This window comes from Cavia porcellus, unplaced genomic scaffold (genome assembly GCF_034190915.1).
Source record: "Cavia porcellus strain 051 isolate PalLab524CR breed Dunkin Hartley unplaced genomic scaffold, mCavPor4.1 scaffold_16, whole genome shotgun sequence".
Taxonomy (NCBI): Eukaryota; Metazoa; Chordata; class Mammalia; order Rodentia; family Caviidae; genus Cavia; species Cavia porcellus.
Genome location: NW_026947499.1, coordinates 16,800,455 through 16,820,495, shown reverse-complemented (window position 1 = coordinate 16,820,495; position 20,041 = coordinate 16,800,455). Strand labels below are relative to the sequence as shown.

Here is a 20,041-nt window from a genome sequence, read left to right as displayed (position 1 = left end):
TATAAAGAATTGAAAAAGATCAGATCCTCCCCAAATTCAAAGAGCCAATCCAAAAATGGGCATCTGAGATGAATACACACTTCTCAGATGAAGAAATACAAATTGCAAATGAATGTGTGAAGAAATGTTCGACACCACTTGTCATTTGAGACATGCAAATTAAAACAACACAGATTCCATCTCACCCTGGAAAGAATGGCTATTATCAAGAAATCAACCAGCACATCCAGGGGCTGGGAGGAGAAATAGGAAGCTAACTTGCCCTTCCTGTGAGCCAGTGGCAGCCATGAACCAGGAGGAAAAGCAATAAGCCAATTTTCCCTTCCCATGAACTAGTGGTAACTGTGGGCTGAGGAGAAACAAGAAGCACCCTTCCTATGAGCCAGTGGCAGCTATGGGCCAGAGGAGAAACAGGAAGCCAATTTGCCCTTCCCATGGGCCAACCAGAGCATGGGCTGGGAGATAAGAAGAGCCAAGGTGCTCCCCCTCCCCAATAAGCAACCAGCTGATTCAGAGTGACACAGACTGAGTGGATAGTAACTGAGGTACAAAAACAACTTAATGCTTGTATTGTTTGTTTGATTTGGCAGGCCTAGTCAGTAGTCTGGGCATCTACTCAGAGGACAAGAATATGTACGATAGCACGTGGAGGATTTTCTTCTGTTTTGTTTTTCTCCATTTATGTTTTGTTTTATTCAATGTTTTGTTTTGATTGGTTTTATTCTGTTCTGTTTGATTTTATTATGTTTGATAGTATGGGCAGCAATTTTGGAGATAATAAGTGGCATTATGGTAGCAATTGTTGATTTCCTATTATCCTGTTTTAAAGTTCTGTATCAGTTTCACTATTTTGTTTGGATTTGCTTTATTGTTTTATTTTGTTTTATTCTCTTTAAGATAAAAAAATAAGCAATTTTAAAATTTAAAGAAAAAAAAGGATGCAACAGTAACATGCTGGAGGGCTGTGGGGGAAAAAGGGATTCTTCTCCACTGTTGGTGGGAAAATAGACTGGTACAGCCACTGTGGAAATTAGCGTGAACATTCCTCAAAAAACTAGGATTAGAGGTCCCATTTGACTCAGCTATTTCCCTTCTGAGCATCTTCCCAGAAGAATTAGAAACATCATACCAGGCCCGGGATTTAGCTCAGCAGTGCAAGCGTCTGCCTGGAAAGCGTAATGTCATGAGTTCAATCCCCAGTACCTAATAATAATAATAATAAACATAGTACCACAGCAATACATGTGCACCCATGTTTATAGCAGCACAATTTGAAAAAGCCAGATCTTGGAAACAACTTAAATGCCCATCAACCAAGGAATGGATAAAAAAGACATGGTAGTTTTGTACAATGCAGTAGTACTCTGCCCTCAAGAAGAATAAACTGGAGACCTTTATAGATAAATGGATGCCACCCAAGACCATACTCATGGGGGCTGGGGATTTGGCTCAGTGGCAATACGTCTGCCTGGCAAGCGCAAGGTCATGTGTTCAAATCCCCAGTACAAAAAAAAAAAAAAATACTCTTAAGTTAAATAAACTAGACAAACATATAAACATTGTATTGTCTCTCTAGTGTGAGAATCTCAAAAGAGTAAATAAGATCTAAAATGTACAACAGATACTGTAAAATGGGAAGCTTCAAAAGGAAAGAGAAACTGGGATGAGGGAATGGAGAAAAGGAAGGGAAAAACAAAACAAAACAAATATACATATATGAGTTCAGATAGTTACACTACTGATTTTTCTTCATTCATTGAACAGAAAAGTTTGTAATAATATTGTTTGGACAATTAAATATCTCGTACTCTGAGAAACTAGCTTAAAAATAACAATATATAGTGTATTAACCAGTTACCCTCTTACCTTGTTTTGAAATTTTTATTATTTTTTTCTCTTTAAAATTTGAAAAGAAAATAAATGTGCACCCCACACAACTGGTATGCTACTAAAATACCTTAACATTTGGATAATAAAACATTCATTCACATTTATTTTTAAAAAGTGGTTCAGTTAAACACAACCATTTAGAGTTATAAATTAAGTCATTTCCTTCTACATTTGCACAGTTAGAGTGGCTCCTTAGGCGAGCACTCCCAACCGTGTTGTGCCCTACATTTTCCCAAGAGTATTGTGGAAAGTGACAGAAGAAGAAAATGAATACAATTTTCCTGTCAGGAGCAGCTGTTTCTTTGAGGAAAGTCTTTCGGGGTAAATCTTACTGGTCTGACGCTCATTCCTTGTCTTTACAATATAGGCCTAGCTTGACGATTTGCAGGCAGGCAGAGCGGTTTGCTGCCCCCTGTTGGATGCAGTCGAGGAGCTTCCACTAGTTTGAGGAAAAAAGGCAGGAGGCCTCAGGGATCTGGAGAAATGAAGCAAATTAATGGTGAGATAAGCTGGGATGGGGGCGATGCTTCAATACTCAAAACACCAGAGCACTTGCTGGGGGTTTAGCTCAGAGGCATAAGTGCCTGCTTGGCAAACGCAAAGTCTTGAGTTCCATCCCCAGTACCAAAAACAAAAAAAAAAAACAAAAAAAAAAACACCATACAAAACAAAAATACCAGTGCACTCAGAATGTGGAAGAATGGACATCATACATTAAGTAAAAGCAGGATATAGTAAAACACCAAGCACTGCAATCCCCAGCCCCCAAAATAAAAAATAATAACGAAAAATAAAGATTCATTATAGCAAAAAATTAAACTTGGGATATCTGGATAGTGAAAGTATAAGTTATTTGTAATTTATCTCTAAGATGCACACTTTGCAAGAAACATATCATTTCAGTAGTACAAAATTAGTTTAAAAGTATGTTAAAAAGTGGTTGTGGGGATTTAGCTCAGCGGCATAAGCGCCTGCCTTGCAAGCAGGCAGTCGTGAGTTCGATCCCTGGTACCGAAAAAGACAAAAAAAAAAGAAAAGAAATTACTTCAGAAGTGGTTGTGGGGAAGATGGCAAAAAAAAAAAAAAAAAAGTGGTTGTGAGCAGGGTGTGGTGGCACACCCCTCTAATCCCAGCTACTCAGGAGGCTGAAGTAGGAGAATCTCAAATTTGAGGTCAGCTCAAGGAAATTAGCAAGACCCTGTCTCAAAATATTTTTGGCTAAGGATGGTGGCACATGGCTGTAACACGAGCACTCAGGATACTAAAACAGGAGGATCACTCTGAGTTCAAGACCAGACTGGACTACACATTTTTTGGACTATACCAAAAATTTTTTTTTAAACTTTTAAAAAGGGGAAACTCAGTGGCACAGTGCCTGCCTGGCAAGTACAAGGTGGTGATTTCAATTCCCAGTACAAAAATAGAAAAGAAATCTTGGCTAAAAAGGGGAAAGTAGCATAGTACCAGACCATAGATTCAATTCCCAAAAATGCAAAAACAACCAACCAAAAATCTAATTTTTTTTTGTCTTTGTCTTTTTTATCAGTATTGGGGATCAAACTCATGACCACACATTTGCAAGGTAGGCATTTATGCAGCTGAGCTAAATCCCCAGTCCCTCAATAATCTAATTTAAAGCAAATCAAGGAACTGGAGATAGAGCTTAGTGGCATAGCACCTGCCTGGCAAGCTTGAGTCTGATGTTAAAAAAAAACAAGACCTGGTACAAAAAAAAACAAGACTTTCTAAAATAAGCTGGAATAAAAAAAAAACCCTACACATACAAAGCACAGCAATTCTATTTTAAAATGGGCAAAGGAGCTAGGCGCAGTAGCACATGCCTGTAATCTCTGCACTCTGGAGGCTGAGACAGGATGATCACCCTGAGTTTGAGATCAGCCTGGGCTACATAACGAGTTCAAGACCAGCCTGAACTACATGGTGAGAGCCTATCTCAAAAAAATGAAAATAAAAGCCGGGCATAGTGGCGCATGCCTGTAATCTCAGCACTCAGGAGGCTGAGGCAGGAGGATCATTGCAAATTCGAGACCAGCCTGAGCTATGAAGTGAGTTCAAGGCCAGCCTGAACTGCATATCGAAATCCTGTCTCAAAGAGACAAAAATAAAAGGGCATTTACCTTCAACAGCAGGATTGGAAGTAAGGTCCCTGTTCTGGCCTAGGATGGGCAGGCTGTGGTCATTGTGGGTCTATTAAAGGCAGCAGCTCTCCACAGCGAGAATTCAGCTTCAGACACGCCAGGTGGTCCGAGCGTGTGGGCCCAATGTTCAGGATGGCGATGGGTATCTTTTTATCCTGGGCAGTAAGTGTGAACCTGTAACCAGAGTACACCTGCCGGGACAGAAGACAGGAATGAACACTCTCCAGATCCACACAGCAAAGGGCATTCTGGAAGCCCCTCACTCTACAAAGCAGCAGTTACCACCCCACATCAGATACCTGCAAGGACGATCCCACCACCAATAGGGCGTCAGCTTCTTTCACGCGACTGTGCACAAAATCCACTTTGGCAGGGTCCACCGTGTCCCCAAAGAAGACAACGTCTGGTTTGAGAGGGCCTCCACATCTAAGGCAGGACGGGACCTGAAAACTCTGTACCTGTTCGTCTGAGAGAAAGACGTCACCATCGGGAGCCAGGCCCTGAGCTTCGGCGCCCCAGTGGGGGTTCAGGTCTTGGAAGCGCTCCTGCAGCGCCCCCCGTGGGGTCTGTGCGCCGCAGTCCAAGCAGAGCACCCTGAAAGCCGAGACAGCCCCGCTGAGCACTGTGTCATCTCGCACAAAGGTAAAAGCTGCTGGGGGTGCTGTGCCCAAACATGGGCAGCCCCGAGGGCATTTTTCTTAACACAATTTTCCACTCATTTTCAGCATCTTTTCTCATGATCAGCTTCTCACTTCCTTTCTGCCAGCATTCTAAAGCAAGGGAGGCACATCTGTTTCCCGACTGCACGGTCTGCTTAGCTTTCAAGATAACTTTTTAAATTATGGTACTGGGGTCAGGCTTAATGGCATATGTCTGTAGCCTGGGTTACAAAGTGAGTTCAAGTTCAGCCTGAACTGTATAGCAATACCCTGTCTCAAAAAGACTAAAAAGAAAAAAAATATATATATATAGGCACTGGGGATAGAACCCAGGTCCTTCACACTGAGTTATGTATATCTCAGCCCTTACTTAAAGTATTATTTGAAAAAAAAAAAAAAAACATTATTTGAGGCAGCATATACCTTAATCCCCCAGGCTGGGCTTGAATTTCCAATCTTCCTGCCTCAGCCTCCTATAATGCTAGGATTACAGGCATGTACCACCATGCCCAGTTCAGGTTAGCCTTGAACTTAAACTTGTTTATGTACCCCAGGCTGCCCTCTAACTTGTCACAATCCTTCTGCCTCAGCTTCCCAAGTGCTGAGATTACAGGTGTACACCGCCACATCCAGCTGTGTTTTGTTTTGTTTTGTTTTTGTCTTTTAGAGGCAAGGTCTCTCTATGCAGTTCAAGCTGGCCTTGAGCTCACTTTGTAGCCTAGGCTGGTCTGGGACTCGAAATGATCATCCTGCCTCAGCCTCCCAAGTGCTGGGATTACAGGCGTGAGCCACCACGCCCAGCTTCAAAATGCCCAGCTTTAAAACAATTTATTTGGGGGCTGGGGATTTAGCTCAGTGGCATAAGTGCTTGCCTTGCAGGCATGTGGTCATGAGTTTGATCCCTGGTACCGGTAAAAATACAAAATACAAAAAAAAAAAAAAAATTTATTTGAAGATGAGAAGGAAGAAAAGAGAAATGACAGAAGCTATTCTAGATTGATTTTTTTTTTTTTTTTCCGTACTGGGGATTCAACTCAAAACCTTACACTTTACCAGAGAGGCTCTTGAGCCACAGAGCTAAACCCCCAAGATGCTACTTTAGATGAATAGGGAGAATTAGAAAATTAATTGTTCCCTTATTGTTCTTTTAAATTTTTTTCCTTATTGTTCCTTTTTTTTTCTTTTTTTAAGCAAGCTATAGGCATCAAGAACTCTGATTCCCCCTGTACAACCTTAGTCCAGGTCCCTTGTGCTGACCTCCCTGACCCTCTCTTCCTAGCTTCCTAATCCTGTCTAGACTATTTTTATCATGTTGTTCTTACTCAGAAACCTGTATGTTTCTAACAGGCCCCTGTATGTTTCACAGCAGACCCAAACTGCACTGCCTGATTTTCAAATGTACCAGGATTTGGGGTCCTCCCTGTCAGACAATCTGTTTCCACACCAGTCCCCATCCCAACCCCTCCCCAAAGGTCAGGCCAGATTCATCTGGGCTCCACACTTTCCTTCATTTAGGGAGCCCTCTCTTTCCTCACGTTAATCAAATTTAGTCCAGGCTTGAGCCCCACCTTAACCACAAAAGCTTCCTCAGTTACTGCAATCTTGACTAAAATAAAGTGGGCCAGGAATGTAGCTCAATGCTAAGCCCCTGGTTTTAATTCCTAGCATTAAAAGCAAAAATAAAAAGGAGTGGGCCCTGGCATATATTTCAACAGCAAGTGTGAGGTGGAGAGTTTGATTCCTGGTACCAAAAATTTTTAAAAATAAAAAGGACCACAGTCATGTATTGTTTGTTGTTTTGTTTTGTTTCTGTTCTTTGAGACAGGCTCTCACTATGTAGTTTAGGCTGGTCTCAAACTCACTTTGTAGCCAGGCTGGTCCCAAACTCACAGGGATCTTCCTGCCTCAGCTTCCTCCAGTTTACATCCCTACTCCTTCCCTGAGCTTAGCAGGATCCATTCCAAAATGACTTGCTCCCAAAACCTTTCTCAAGATGCGACTGAGACAATGTGCTGAGGACACCCAGGGTCGCTGCTCTCAGGGAACGCAGTTGGTGGTCCACCTGTGCTTTCTCGCACCTGTGCATGCATCCATGGAGCTCCGTCAGCCGCTGACTCCCGGCTTTGGTGTGCAGAGCGTCCACGTTCTGTGTCACCAGCCAGTGCAGCTTCCCGAGTCTCTCCCAGGTGCTCAGAGCCCAATGCGCGGGGTTGGGCTGGTGTGAGGAGAACTGAGGCCAGCCCACGAAGTTCCGCGCCCAGTACCGCTGGCGGATCGCGGCATTACGAACGAAATCGCTGTGCTGGATGGGTCTCCGGGTGGTGCGTGCATAAAGTCCCACATTTTCGGACCTGTAGTCGGGGATCCCCGACTCGGTGGAGATTCCCGCCCCAGTCATCACTAAGAGTTTCTTGGAAAGTGTGATGAAGCGCTGAAACTCTTTGACTTTCTCAGGATTCAAAGGAGGACTTGGTGGCACAAATAACCCACTGGATCCACGCAAGCAAGGCTGGCTGAGATTCGTGACCCATTGCCCTTTTGTTGACCAGAAACTCAGTCCATAGCTCAGCCTCATTCTAGACCAAAACAAAATACACCTGAAGTGAGAATCTAGATTTTGCAAAGGTAGCCACTAACTAATGAGTGGACACACAAAGTGTGGTCTATCTATAGGTTGGATCTCCATTCATCTATAGAAAGTTCTATGCTGAGCATGGTGGCACATGCCTGGAATCCAAGCACTCAGGAGGCTGAGACAGGAGGTTCGCTGGGAGTTTGAGGCCAGCTTGAATTTAAAGACAGCCTGAACAACATAGCAAGACCTTGTCTCTAAAAACCAAACCAAATAATAATAATAATAATAATAATCAGAATTAACTTCTCCACAAAGAGAAGTACATTTCAGCTACAGTACATCATGTTCATGACATCCAAACCATGCTGGAATTGAACCCAGGGCCTCCAGCATGCTAGATGAGAACTCCAACACTGAGCTACACACCTAGCCCAATACATTAGACCTTTCAGGCTTTTGTTTTATTGATGTGATTAACTACATGCACATTTTTTTTCCTTCATTTGTCCCATACTATTTATTTATTCTCCCTTGCTACTCCACACAGCACAGGGGGAGGGAGACAAGATCCTTGAGGGTCAGCTTTTCTAGCTGTAAAAACAAGGCTTTGACATATTCTTTGACGTAATGTGCAAGTTCTCTAACCACATAGGCAAACAATATTTTGTGCTTGGCTTTCCAGACTTGAATTTAGGATCTAGTTTTTCTTTGACATTCCACAGCAACGTGGACAGCTAAACAAACACTACTTGGCTGGGTTTCCGGAGATCAAAGGCCGGAGAAATCTTGCAGAAAAGACATTCCATGGGAACAGCTCTTCTCTTCTAGGACCTACCAACAGCGACGAGGAGAACCACATTCCCCCTTCAAGAAATAAACAAGTTTTAGAAACCTACAGCCGGCACAGAACAAACACACTTACCTTTCCCGGTTTAGGGGACACTAGACAACCGGTAGTGAGAATATCCTGCCACCTATGCATTTTGGGAAGTGTAGTTCATGAAGCCAAAATGAGTCAAGAAAAACTACAAATCCCACAATCCTAAAAGAGCCATACTTAACTCTCCACGGAGCGCCCCCTGCGGTCTTCCCTGATAAGAATTTGGAATCTTGGCCCGCATGCCCTAAACCGACCACGGTAGTCTTCTCATTCCATAAGAAGTGGTTAAAATTTGGATCGTAGTGCTCTGAGTGCAAAATCATCACCCCAACAGCGCTAATTTAGTAATTCATCTCTGTGTGTGTGTGTGTGTGTGTGTGTGTGTGTGTGTGTGTGTGGTTTTTGAAACAGAGTCTCGCTATGCAGCTCAGGCTGCCTGGAACTCACTTTGTAGTCCAGGCTGCCATAATCCTCCTGTCTCAGCCTCCGTATCCTGGGATTACAGGCGTGCGCCATTATCCTCGGCGAATTCATCTCCTCTTGAAAGGCTTTTTTGGTTTTGTTTTTGATGTACTGGAGATTGAACCAACAGGCACTTTCAGCTACATTCCTAGTCTTTCTTCTTCCTCTTCTGCCCCTCCCCCTCCCCCCATCCTCCTCCTCCTTTTTCTTCTTTTTTTGTTTACATAGGATCTTGCTAAATCAAAGCTGCTCTGTGAACTGCAGTTTGCGATCCTCCTGCCTCATTCTCCCATGAGTGCTGAGATTACAGCCCACCCACTCCCAGTAATTTTTAATAAAGAATGTAGATTTGATCCACCTTCCTCTTTGGTATTTATAGCCCTTTCCATTCATAACAAGGGGTCAACTGAGTTCACTACTATGGGTAAAATACTTTGTAGTAGGTTATGAAGAAATAGATTCACAGCTATCTAAAAATTTGATTGAGGGAGTCTGGGGGTTCAGCTCAGCAGCACAAGTGCTGCTTGGAGGCGAGAGGTCTTGAGTTCCATCCCCGGTACGAAAAAAACAAAAACAAATGTAGAACACTGATTCCTCTTAAAATAAGTCTATGTGGGGACTGGGGATTTAGCTCAGTGGCATAAGTGCCTGCCTTGCAAGCGTGAAGTTGTGAGTTTGATCCCTTATACAAAAAAAGTCTATGTGATTTTTTTTTTTAACATCTAATATGAACAATTTCTTTTTCTTTCTTTCAGTATTGGAGGTTGAACCTGGCCCTGTGCATGCTAGGCAGCGCTCTACCATTAATGTACATCTCCAGCCTCTTTTGCTTTTTTATTTTGAGACAGGGTTTAACGAATTTGATCAGGCTGGCCTTGAACTGGTGACTGTCCAGCTTCAGCTTCCTCTTGCTGGGTTTACATATATGCCCCACCATGCCTGGTTTAATATGAACAATTAAGCCAAGTATAATACATATAGACTAATAGGCCTACTTACTTGACTCCTCTAATATTTGTTATCTTAGGTTTGATTAAATCAATCAACACAATGCATGGGCCTCACTCTCAAAACTTCTAATTTCCTTCATTGAGAGGAGAGGCCTGGACACTAAGTCTATTTATTCACTTCCTGTTTGGTCCTAATAAGGTGCCAGTGAAAATCACTGCTCTATAGCATCTCTGAAATAAGGTATCAATTAGTGTATCTCTTAGGCATGATCTAGCATGGACCATGAACTTCAACTAAGGACTGTTTCCTATTTTGAAATGAACCAAAACCCAGAGCAATAAGATGGAAGCTAGAGGCAGATAAATATTGGTAAAGTGACTCCACTTAGCAATTTGGGAGCTGCGTCAGCAGCTGCAACTCTGTAGGTCACTATCTGTAGGACCTATCAGGCTTCAAGAATCAGTCGCCCAACTGTTCTGTGTGCCTTGGTTAACCTGATCACATTGGTAAATGAAAACATCAAATGGCTGGGGATGGAGCTCTGTAGTAGTGCACAGTACATATGCTTAGCATAGGGAAGACCCTGAGTTCAGTCTCTGGCACACACACACAGGTGCACACATAGCTACACACACACAAAGCAATCTAGCAAATTTTCTATGACAATGTCAAGATAGTGACCTTCTCCTAGTCCTTAGTTTCATTAGAAAAATTTCAAACCCAAATTACTTTTTTTAGTTCTCCAAGTTGAATGAAAATCAGTAACAGAGATTAGCTGAAAGGACAGAGCTAATATGCTTCCAAGTCCCAAAGAATGCCACATTCTACAGAGAAATTAGCTGAGTATTTAGTTTTTCTTCATTGCATTGGAGGAAAGTCACCTATGAAGTGTTGTGGTTATCTAAAACATCTCCCCAGGCTGGGTATGGTGGTGCACACTGTTAACCCCAGCATTCAGAAAGCTGAGGCAGGAGAATTGCCACTAGTTTGAGGCCAAACTGGGCTACATAGTGAGTTCAAGGCCAGCCTGAACTACATAACGAAACCTGTCTCAAAAACATAATAATAATTTTTAAAACTAAGAAATAAATTAATTAAAGTTAAAATGCCCCCGTGCCCAGCCAGGCTTCATTGCACATGTCTGTAATCTCAGCACTTTGGAGGCTGAGGCAGCAGTATCACCAAGAATTCAAGGCTTGCCAATGCTCCATAGCAAGCCCAAGGCCAGCCTGGAATACACAGCAAGACTCTGTCTCAAAACAAAAAAAAAAAAACCAAAAAAACAAAAAAACACGGAAAAGTAGATAAAATTAAATAAAATGGCCCCCAAAAATTCAAAGTTTGGGCTGGGGATTTAGCTCAGCGGCATAAGTGGCTGCCTTGTAAGGGGGCAGTCCTGAGTTCGATCCCCGGTACCAATAAAAAGGAAAAAGAAAAAAAAAAAAAAAAGTTCAAAGTTCATTGTATTGTGTGCTTGGTTACCAGTCTATAGGCTTTTCTTTTTTTTTTTTTTTTTGATAGGTATCCCTATGTCATCCAGGCTAACCTTAGACTGTGTAGTTTATTTGTTTTGCTTGCCAGGCAGGCATTATGCCACTAGGCTAAAGCCCCAGCCCCTAGACTATGTAGTTTAAAATGACCTCAAACTTGATTCTCCTGCTTCAGGCTACTGAAGATTACAGGCATGCGCCTCCACACTTGGTTTTAGCTAATGTGCTTTTGAAGTGCCTGGATCATGGGGGCTCTAACTTCATCAATGGATTAATGCATTGATAGCATTATTATTATTATTATTTTGGTCTTTTTCCTTTTTTATCGGTACCGGGGATTGAACTCACGGCTGCCTGCTTGCAAGGCAGGCGCTTATGCCCCTGAGCTAAATCCCCAGCCCCCTTGATAGCATTATTGGGAGGTGATAGAAACAAGGAGTGGGACCCAGTTAGAGACTAGACCTTGAGGACTATATCTGGTCTTCTACCCATTCTTCTCTGGCTCCCTCATGTTCTCTAGTTCCTAGCTGCCACGAGGTAAGCAATCCTCCTGCCTCAGTCTCCTAAGTGCTAGGATTACAAGCATGTGCCACCATGCCCCGCTTTTTTTTTTTTTAAACAACGTCCAACATGATCTCTGCCTCAGCCTTCTGATTGCTGAGATTACAAGCATGAGCCCCTATCCCCAGCCTTTTAATACTTTGTGTTTGAAATTTTTTACATAAAAGTTTGGTTTTAGACCTGTGGTGAAGCAGAACATTATACTGGGAAGGCAAATTTAGCAATTTAGGGACAACTGGTCTGTCTCAAAATTAAAAATTATAAAAAGGCTGGAGTACAGCTACACCTCAATGTGAAAGCCCTGGGTTCAATTCCCAGTCCAAATAAAAAGTGAACAAGGGGGCTGGGGATTTAGCTCAGCAGCATAAGCACCGGCCTTGCAAGCGTGTAGTTGTGAGTTCGATCCCTGGTACCGATAAAAAAGAAAAAGACAAAAAAAAAAAAAAAAAAAAAAAGTGAGCAAGAAATTTTCTTTTCTTTTTTTTTTTTTTGCAAGACACTTTCTTAGAGATTATTGTTTGAATTTAATGAATGGTAAAAATCAGAATAAAAGTATTTTGGAAAATATACATCAGGGAGGAAATGAGTTTAGATACAGGTTTTAAACAGCTTTCCACTTGCAAAAGGAAACAGTAAGGCTGAAAGTTACGTCAAATTTTATATACTGGGAACACTTCTGTGGGAATAGTCTTCCATCCTCTCCTCAGAAAACTCTTTTGAATTAAATATAGAATTGTATATGATCCAGAAATTCCACATGTAGGTATGTAAACAAATTAATTAAAAACAGGAACTTAGAATGACACTTATACCTCAAAGCAGCATTACTCATAAGAACCAAAAGGTAGAAATAACCCATGTCATTAAAGAATGAATGTATAATCAAAATTCCATAAAGAAGAACAAAATCCTGATATGTACTACCACGTGGGTCAACCATAAGATATTATGGTAAAGTGAAGTAAAGCAGATCCACAATCTGGCATCGTCAAATCACATGATATTCTATGACTTCATTTATTATAAGGTACCTAAAGTAGTCAAATTCATATAGACTGGAACTTTTTTTTTTTATAGACAGGAACTTTGGAAAGAGGAGAATAAGGGCTTAGAGTTTTAATGGGCAGTGTTTAAGTCTGGGAAGACTAAAAAAAGGTTCTGGATATGGATGGTGGTGATTACAAAATGATGTGAATGTATTCACTGCCACTGAATTTACACTTTAAAAAAGTTAAAATGGTAAATTTTATGAAAATGAATGCACACATTTTATTGTGTTTAACACAACAAGCAACCATAAAATCTCTTTGGAGAAGGCAGTTACCATGTGAAACAGGCCACGCTGAACACCCTGAGTCATGAATTCCCCAATCTCCCCTTGGTGTCTCTGAATTAAACTTATTAGCATGTTCCCTCCCATAGTGCTCTGCTTCAGTCTCTGACAAAACCTACTTAAATGAAATCACAACCGAAACCACCTATATATGTCCAAGTCATCTTTAAATGATTTTCTGTCATTGTATCACTATCAAGAAAAAAATTATTGACGGTTTTTACACGAGCCTCAAAGTCACCTTTCTGAAATAGGAACCTCACTCATTGGGAGTAATGACGAGGGGGCCGGTAGAGGTTAGCTTTGCGCAGTGGCAGTATCGTAGCCAATGAGGTTTATCCGAGGCGCGATTATTGCTAATTGAAAACTTTTCCCAATACCCCGCCGTGACGACTTGAAATATAGTCGGCATTGGCAATTTTTGACGGTCTCTACGGAGACTGAATAAACTGTTGTTTAACGATAGATTTGTAATACGGTTATTTTGTAGCTTATGGTGAAATGCTCGGAAGTGATTGTAGCGAGTTTTGTTTCGCTAGCACGTGGAAGTACTACATTATTTTCTGTGTTTCTACTAAAAAAATTTAGTTGAAAGTATATCACTTTTTCACTAATGGAGTATGATCTTTCATGAATTTGTAGTTTTAAGTTTTATGGGGTTTGGGAACGTCTGCTATAGGCGTGTATGCCCCATTTCCTGAGTGCGGCGTGTGCTACCACAGGCCGGGCTGCGAAATATACTCACGTTTGTGTTGTAGTCCGTTGTTTCTCACAAACATTTTCTTTCGGCTGGTTGTATACACCTAAACCTGTTTTTTTCCTTCCCGGTTCACTCGCTTTCCCGCCGCTGGTTCTGAATGTCACCGCCCAACCGCCACTATGACGTTGTACTAATTTGCATGTTAGTTCCCAGCAGTCCAAGCGAATGCTTTTGCTATTTCAAAAATTTTAATGTGGGACATAAAATAACCTTATAATGAAAAACTTCCCACCTAGATGAGCTTTAGGTGTAAATACTTGAATGAGAATACAGCACACCTATAAATTATGTCGTAGTCGCTCAAGACCTCAGCGAAAGGCAGTTGTCATCCGTGGGAGTGCAGAGTGCGCAGTATGCTTTGCCAGCTTTGCGCAGTGGCAGTATCGTAGCCAATGAGGTTTATCCGAGGCGCGATTATTGCTAATTGAAAACTTTTCCCAATACCCCGCCATGACGACTTGAAATATAGTCGGCATTGGCAATTTTTGACAGTCTCTACGGAGACTGAATTATTATAGTGAAAAAAATAGCTGAGTTGGTGTATTAGTTTTATTGCAGCAAGTTACTCGAGTGTTACTTTGAATGTTTCAACAATTCTTATTGCTTAAGCAGTGCTATTTGTTTTAAGCAGCGATTTAAGCTTTTTTGTGTTTGTTTCATGAATGTTTTGTAGTTACAAGACATGTATTTCAGTGGTGGTGTGGTTTGTGGGTAGAAACTAGAAAACTGTTAAAGCCATAGGAGATTTAAAGGGATGGAAAAGCAAATAGATAAAGATTAGTCGTGGTATTGTGTGTGCTTCTACATCTCCAAATTTCACTTCTTTGTGTCTTATTAATGTCTCAGCTGTTTGTTGACAACCTAAAGATCCACTGATGCTGCCCTTCTCGTTTGCTGCAAATGGATGTTTACCAGCCAAAAGCGATGTGTGGCAACCGCAAGGGATGGTTCAAGGAAATAGGACCCTTGGGTGTGCTGTTGCACTCCTTTAATCCCAGCACTTGGGACACTGAGACAGGAGGGTCGTAAATTCAAAACCGCCTGGGCTAGAAAGCGAGCATAAGGCCAGCCTGAACTGCATATTGGAAACTCTGTCTTAAAAAAAAAAAAAAAAAAAAAAAAAAAAAAAAAAAAACAATAGACATTACAGAGAACAGCCCTAGGAGAAAGGTATGTTGAGCCTGCTTTTAAAGAACTGAGTCTGGAGATAAACGACAAATTATTTAAGCGCTATGAAGGTAGGGAGATGTGATGAGACTAGCTGAATTCCAACAGCATTATCCACTAGTGAGCACTTACTGTGCACCTGACTCTGTGCAAAGTGTGTTTAAGTTTCACATCTCCCCCCAAACTCCCCATTTCAGGAAATGCAGGGCATGAGTTTAAACCCTGGTATCAAAAATAAACAAAACAAAAGAAACACTGTGCTGCTATAAACATGAGTGCACATATATCACTGTGGTATGATGTTTTTAATTCTTTTGGGAAGATCTCCAGAAAGGAAATAGCTAGGTTGAATGGGACCTCTAGGCCTAGTTTTTTGAGGAATCTCCACACTGATTTCCATAGTTGGTTGCACCAGTCTGAATTCCCACCAATAGTGGAGAAGGGTTCCTCTTTCCCCACAGCTCTTCCAGCATTTGTTATTGCTTAAATGATGATAGCCTTTCTTTCTGGGGTGAGGTGGAATCTCAGTGTTGTTTTAATTCACATCTCTTGAATGACATTTTGTCATATATTTATTGGCTATTCATATTTCTTCATCTGAGAATTCATCTGTGTATTCATCTCAGATGCCCATTTTTTGATTGTGCTTCCCAATCATTTTCTTTTTTTTTTTTTTTTTTTTTTTTTTTTCTTTTTTTTTTTGTCTTTTTCCTTTTTATCGGTACCAGGGATCGAACTCACGACTGCCTACTTGCAAGGCAAGCACTTATGCTGCTGAGCTAAATCGCCAGCCCCCGCCCCAATCATTTTCTTGAGACAGCTCTCATGAGTTGCTTAGGCTGGGCTCCAACTTGTGATCCTCCTGTCACAAGCACCCAGAATGCTGAGATTAGAGGTGTACACCAATATGCTGGGTTGTATGTGACTCTCTGAAATCGACTTTTTTCACTAAGTCTGACATTCTCGAGGTCCATTCTTTTTTCTTGCTCATTATTCATTACATGGAAGCACCAATTTGTTCAACCTTTTACCCACAGAAGGACATTTGGGTTGTTTGCAGCATTTATCAATACAAGTAAAGTAGCTAAGAATATTCGTTTTTAAAATTTTTATGAGCACATATTCGCAGTACATAACGATCACAGTCATTGTAATTACATAATGTATTATAATGCATATTGCATAACGCGTATTAATTATTTTTGGGCCAGGGATTTAGCTCAGCAGCATAAGAACCTGTCTGGCAAGCATGACGTTGCGAGTTTGATCCCCGGTACAAAAAAAGAAAAAAAAAAGATTTTTTTTCATCCCTTTTCCCCTTCTCCCTTCCTCCAAAATTGATGAGTATTCCTGTACAAGTTTTTGTGTGCTCTTAGGTGTTTGTGTGGGGTCTTTTTGTTTGTTTTGTTTTTCATAATGTGACTTGAACTCAGGACTTTGCACTTGCCAAGCAGGTGCCTATGCCACCGAGCTAAATCCTCAGACCCTACTTGTTTGTTTGAGACAAGGTCCTGTTTTGTAGTTCAGAGTGGCCTTGAACTCACTGGGTAGCCCAGGCTGGACTCACAGAGATCCTTTTGCCTCAGCTTCTTGAGTGCTGAGATTACAGGCATGTATCACAATGCCCAGCTATACCTAGGTTTTTGACCGTCTAGGATAAATGCCTAAGAGTACAACTTCTTTTTTTTTACTTTTTTTTTTTTTTTTTTTTTGCCTTTTTTATCGGTACTGGGGATTGAACTCATGACTGCCTGCTTGCAAGGCAGGCGCTTATGCCACTGAGCTAAATCCCCAGCCCCAAGAGTACAACTTCTTTATCACGTGGCAGGTGTATATTCAATGTTATAAGAAACTGCTGAGTGGGGCTGGAGATTTACCTCAGCGGCATAAGTACCGGCCTTGCAAGCAGGTGGTCGTGAGTTCGATCCCTGGTACCGATAAAAATGAAAAAGACAAAAAAAAAAAAAAAAAAAAAAAAGAAACTGCTGAGTTATTTTCCAGCTGTGAGAGTTGGGTCCACCATGGTAAGATAGACGGGTGAGATGATAAAATAATTGTGGGGCACAGTAAACTGTTCCCCCTTTGTAGCATGGCAGGTTTCAACAGACCCTCAGGAGACTGATCAAACCACAGAAGCAGAATGTTTACAAAAAATGAGAAACTGTTACCAAGGGAGAAAAAAAAGTAATTAAGCCTGTGAATTATTTTTATTACTATTTTAAGCCTGTGAATTATTATAACAGTTGTCTGTGTTACTTCCTGTGGGTTGGAGATCTGTCACTTTTTTTTTTTTTTTTTTTTTTTTTTTTTGATGCCAGGAATTGAACTCACGACCTCACACTTGCCAGGCAGGCGTTTATGCTACTGAGCTATATCCCCAGCCCTATGCTATTTAAATTTGAATTTACAATCCTCCTGCCTCATCCTCTCAGACTGCTGGGATTATAAGGGTGTATGTCACTAGGCCTAGCCCTGAAGGGCCCTTTTTGCTGAAAAGCACAGGCCCTTCTTCACGTGAGCGCTCAGAGGTCTGATGACTGAGTAAAGATGGGATAAAAGGCTTGGCACCTCTTTATATTGTATCTGTCCCCTTTGCTACCTTAACCCTTGGCTCTGATTCTTCTCAGCTCTGTGCATACACATGGTGATTATTTTAAAATATTTTGACCAAGGCCTGAACACAGGCCTAACTTGACCCATTTCCCACTAGAGCTGGTATGTATTTTCTTTTTCTTTTTCCTTTCCTTCTTTTCTTCTTCCAGTCTCGTGCTTCTCCAGAAGCAGCTAAAGCTCAAGCACCTATAGCCCTCGGGCTCCATCACAGGGCTGGGCCCTTCAAGGCCAAGATGTGAAGAGCAGGAGGATGGTACCAGGTACATGGATGTTCAGCAGCCTCCAGGAGAAGCTAACCCTGCCAGCAGGCGGTCTGTCCCAAGAAGAGACAGTTTTTGGAACCGTGCTACTGGCCAATAGAATTACCAGACTTTAGCCCCAACTCCAGCAAATAAATAAAAACCTGTGTGCTCCTTGGTCTCTGACAAGCAGCTTGATCAGTTTCTCAACCAGTTGCTGAGTCTCTCCCCAATTTGGCCAAAGTCCCCTGCCCACTGTACAGCTTTGCCCATCCAGGAGTGGGTGTGGTTGCAATGGATGGCCTACTCTCATTTTTTTTTTTTTTTTTTGTCTTTTTCGTTTTTATTGGTACCAGGGATCGAACTCACTACTGCCTGCTTGCAAGGCAGGCGCTTATGCCGCTGAGCTAAATCCCCAGCCCCCCTACTCTCATTTCTACTGTGTCTGGTGTAAGGTGTCACGGCTGGTATCAGTGGTACAACTGTACATTTCAGTTAGGCCAGGGACATAGCTCAGCAGCACAGCTCCTGCCTGTCAAGCCTGAGGTCATGAGTTTGATCCCTTTTGGTACCAAAAAAGCAAAAGAAAAAAATGTTTGGAGACATTTGCATTTCTTTTCTTTTCTTTTTTTTTTTTTTTTTTTTTTTTTGTCTTTTTCGTTTTTATCAGTACCAGGGATCGAACTCACGACTGCCTGCTTGCAAGGCAGGCACTTATGCCGCTGAGCTAAATCCCCAGCCCCCCATTCTGCATTTCATCTGCTGTATTCTCTCATCTATCTCAGTCACCTTGCCTTTTTTCTTGTTTTTATTACACTGACTTTTGTTCCCCTCTTAGGAGCTGAGGACTGACTGAACCAGGATCTAGTCTATACTAAGCAAGTCATCTCACCACTGCAGTACACCTCCAGCCTTTAACATCTTCTATTTTTTTTTTTTTTTTTTTTTTAGCACAGGACCTCACATGTAGTTCAGGTTGGGCTTGAACTTATTGCATAGCCCAGGCTGGCCTTGAACTCCCAATGACACTCCTGCCTCGGTCTCCTGAGTGCTAGAATTACAAGTATGTGCCTCCATGCTCAACTGCTAAGTTTCTAAAAAAGCAAACTTTATTTATTTATTTATTTTTTGCAGTCAAACCCACAGCCTTGGCTCTCTAGTCAAGTGCTTCACCATTAAGATACATCCTCAGCTGAAAAAGCTGAAAATACAGCCCACACGTGATGGGGCTCTCAGAGGATTTTCCTCTCTGCTCTTCTGCACTTTTTCTTTGATGGGGGAGCTTGCATTACAGTTATTTTGTTTTCTGAAACAAGGTCTTGCTATATAGCCCAGACTATCCTCAAACTCAAGATCGTAGCTGGCCCAACAAGAGTGACTCTTTTTTTAATTGAGCTAAAATTCATATAACATAAAAATAACCATATTAAAATGTGAAAAAAATGTGTTTTATGTGGGCTTTTGTTTTGTTTTGTTTCGTTATATGTATGTTGGAAATTAAATCCAGAGCTCTAGCTGGGCATGGTGATACATGCCTATAATCCCCAGCACTCCAGAGTCTGAGGCAGGAGGATTGCCACGAGTTCAAGGCTACCCTTGGCTACATAGTGAGTTCAAAATCAGTTTGGACTACATAGTAAGACCCTGTCTCAAAAAATCAAAACAAAACAATAACAAAAAATGAACCCAGACCTCTACATATACTAAGTACCTATTCTACCACTGAATTACATGCCCAGCCTCCTAATTTTTTTTCTGGTTACACAATTATTGCATGTTTATATTTAAAAATCATATGCATATTAAGTAGTGATAATCAATAATCCTCTACCAAAAGACGTGTACTTTTATAGAATGGAGTACTACTCAGCCATAAAAAGGACAAAGTTGAGACTTTTATAGGTAAATAGATGCAATTTGAGACCATACTCATAAGTGAAATAAATCAGACATGCATGTGTAAACATTGTATTGTCTCACTAGTATAAGAAGCTGAAAGAAATTATATATATTTATATATGGCTGGCCTCAAACTTACCATCCTGAGTGCTGGGGTTATAGGTATTTACCACCAAGTGTGGCCTTCCACATGACTTCTTTTTTTGAGATAGGGTCTTGCTATATAGTGTGGGCTGGCCTCAGACTCAGTGATCCTCCTGCCTCAACCTCTTGAGTGCTGGGATTACAGGTATTTGCCACCACGTCCCATTTGCACATAATTTTGTTTATTTTTTATTTTTTGCACATAATTTTTAACAAAATTCAGTTATATTCTGTTGGTACCTTTTGCTTTCTCTTTATT

General features: G+C 41.4%; 1 protein-coding gene and 2 non-coding genes across 5 annotated transcripts; 2 read left to right on the top strand and 1 right to left on the bottom strand.

Moving 5' to 3' along the window:
* Positions 1-1,862: 1,862 nt before the first annotated feature.
* On the bottom strand, positions 1,863-13,820 carry Sirt4 (sirtuin 4). 3 transcript variants are annotated; one of them, XM_013142265.3, is made up of 5 exons: positions 13,706-13,820; positions 6,787-7,284; positions 4,349-4,643; positions 4,029-4,240; positions 1,863-2,365 (listed from the first exon to the last, which is right to left on the bottom strand). In XM_013142265.3, the coding sequence occupies exons 2-4, from the start codon at positions 7,281-7,283 to the stop codon at positions 4,088-4,090; spliced, it is 945 nt and encodes a 314-aa protein (XP_012997719.1). In that variant the 5' UTR covers position 7,284; positions 13,706-13,820; the 3' UTR covers positions 1,863-2,365; positions 4,029-4,087. The 3 variants fall into 3 exon arrangements, with proteins under 3 accessions (XP_012997719.1, XP_003478448.1, XP_005007273.1); XM_003478400.5 differs by lacking the exon at positions 13,706-13,820 and adding an exon at positions 8,206-8,301; XM_005007216.4 differs by lacking the exon at positions 13,706-13,820 and adding an exon at positions 8,206-8,301 and having other exon boundaries at positions 4,508-4,643.
* LOC111754052 (U4 spliceosomal RNA) lies at positions 13,260-13,400 on the top strand. Its single transcript, XR_002788782.1, has one exon. It is a non-coding gene; the product is annotated as a U4 spliceosomal RNA (small nuclear RNA).
* Positions 13,821-14,083: 263 nt separating the features above from the next.
* On the top strand, positions 14,084-14,224 carry LOC111754051 (U4 spliceosomal RNA). Its single transcript, XR_002788781.1, has one exon. It is a non-coding gene; the product is annotated as a U4 spliceosomal RNA (small nuclear RNA).
* Positions 14,225-20,041: the final 5,817 nt, after the last annotated feature.

Excerpts from the sequence above, each read along its gene's own strand:
- Sirt4 (XM_013142265.3), bottom strand. The coding sequence starts at position 7,283 with ATGAGGCTGAGCTATGGACTGAGTTTCTGGTCAACAAAAGGGCAATGG. Across the intron at positions 4,644-6,786 it reads CTCCATGGATGCATGCACAG|GGTGCTCTGCTTGGACTGCG; the intron begins GTGCGAGAAAGC and ends CTCGGCTTTCAG. Across the intron at positions 4,241-4,348 it reads TGGTGGGATCGTCCTTGCAG|GTGTACTCTGGTTACAGGTT; the intron begins GTATCTGATGTG and ends CTGTCCCGGCAG.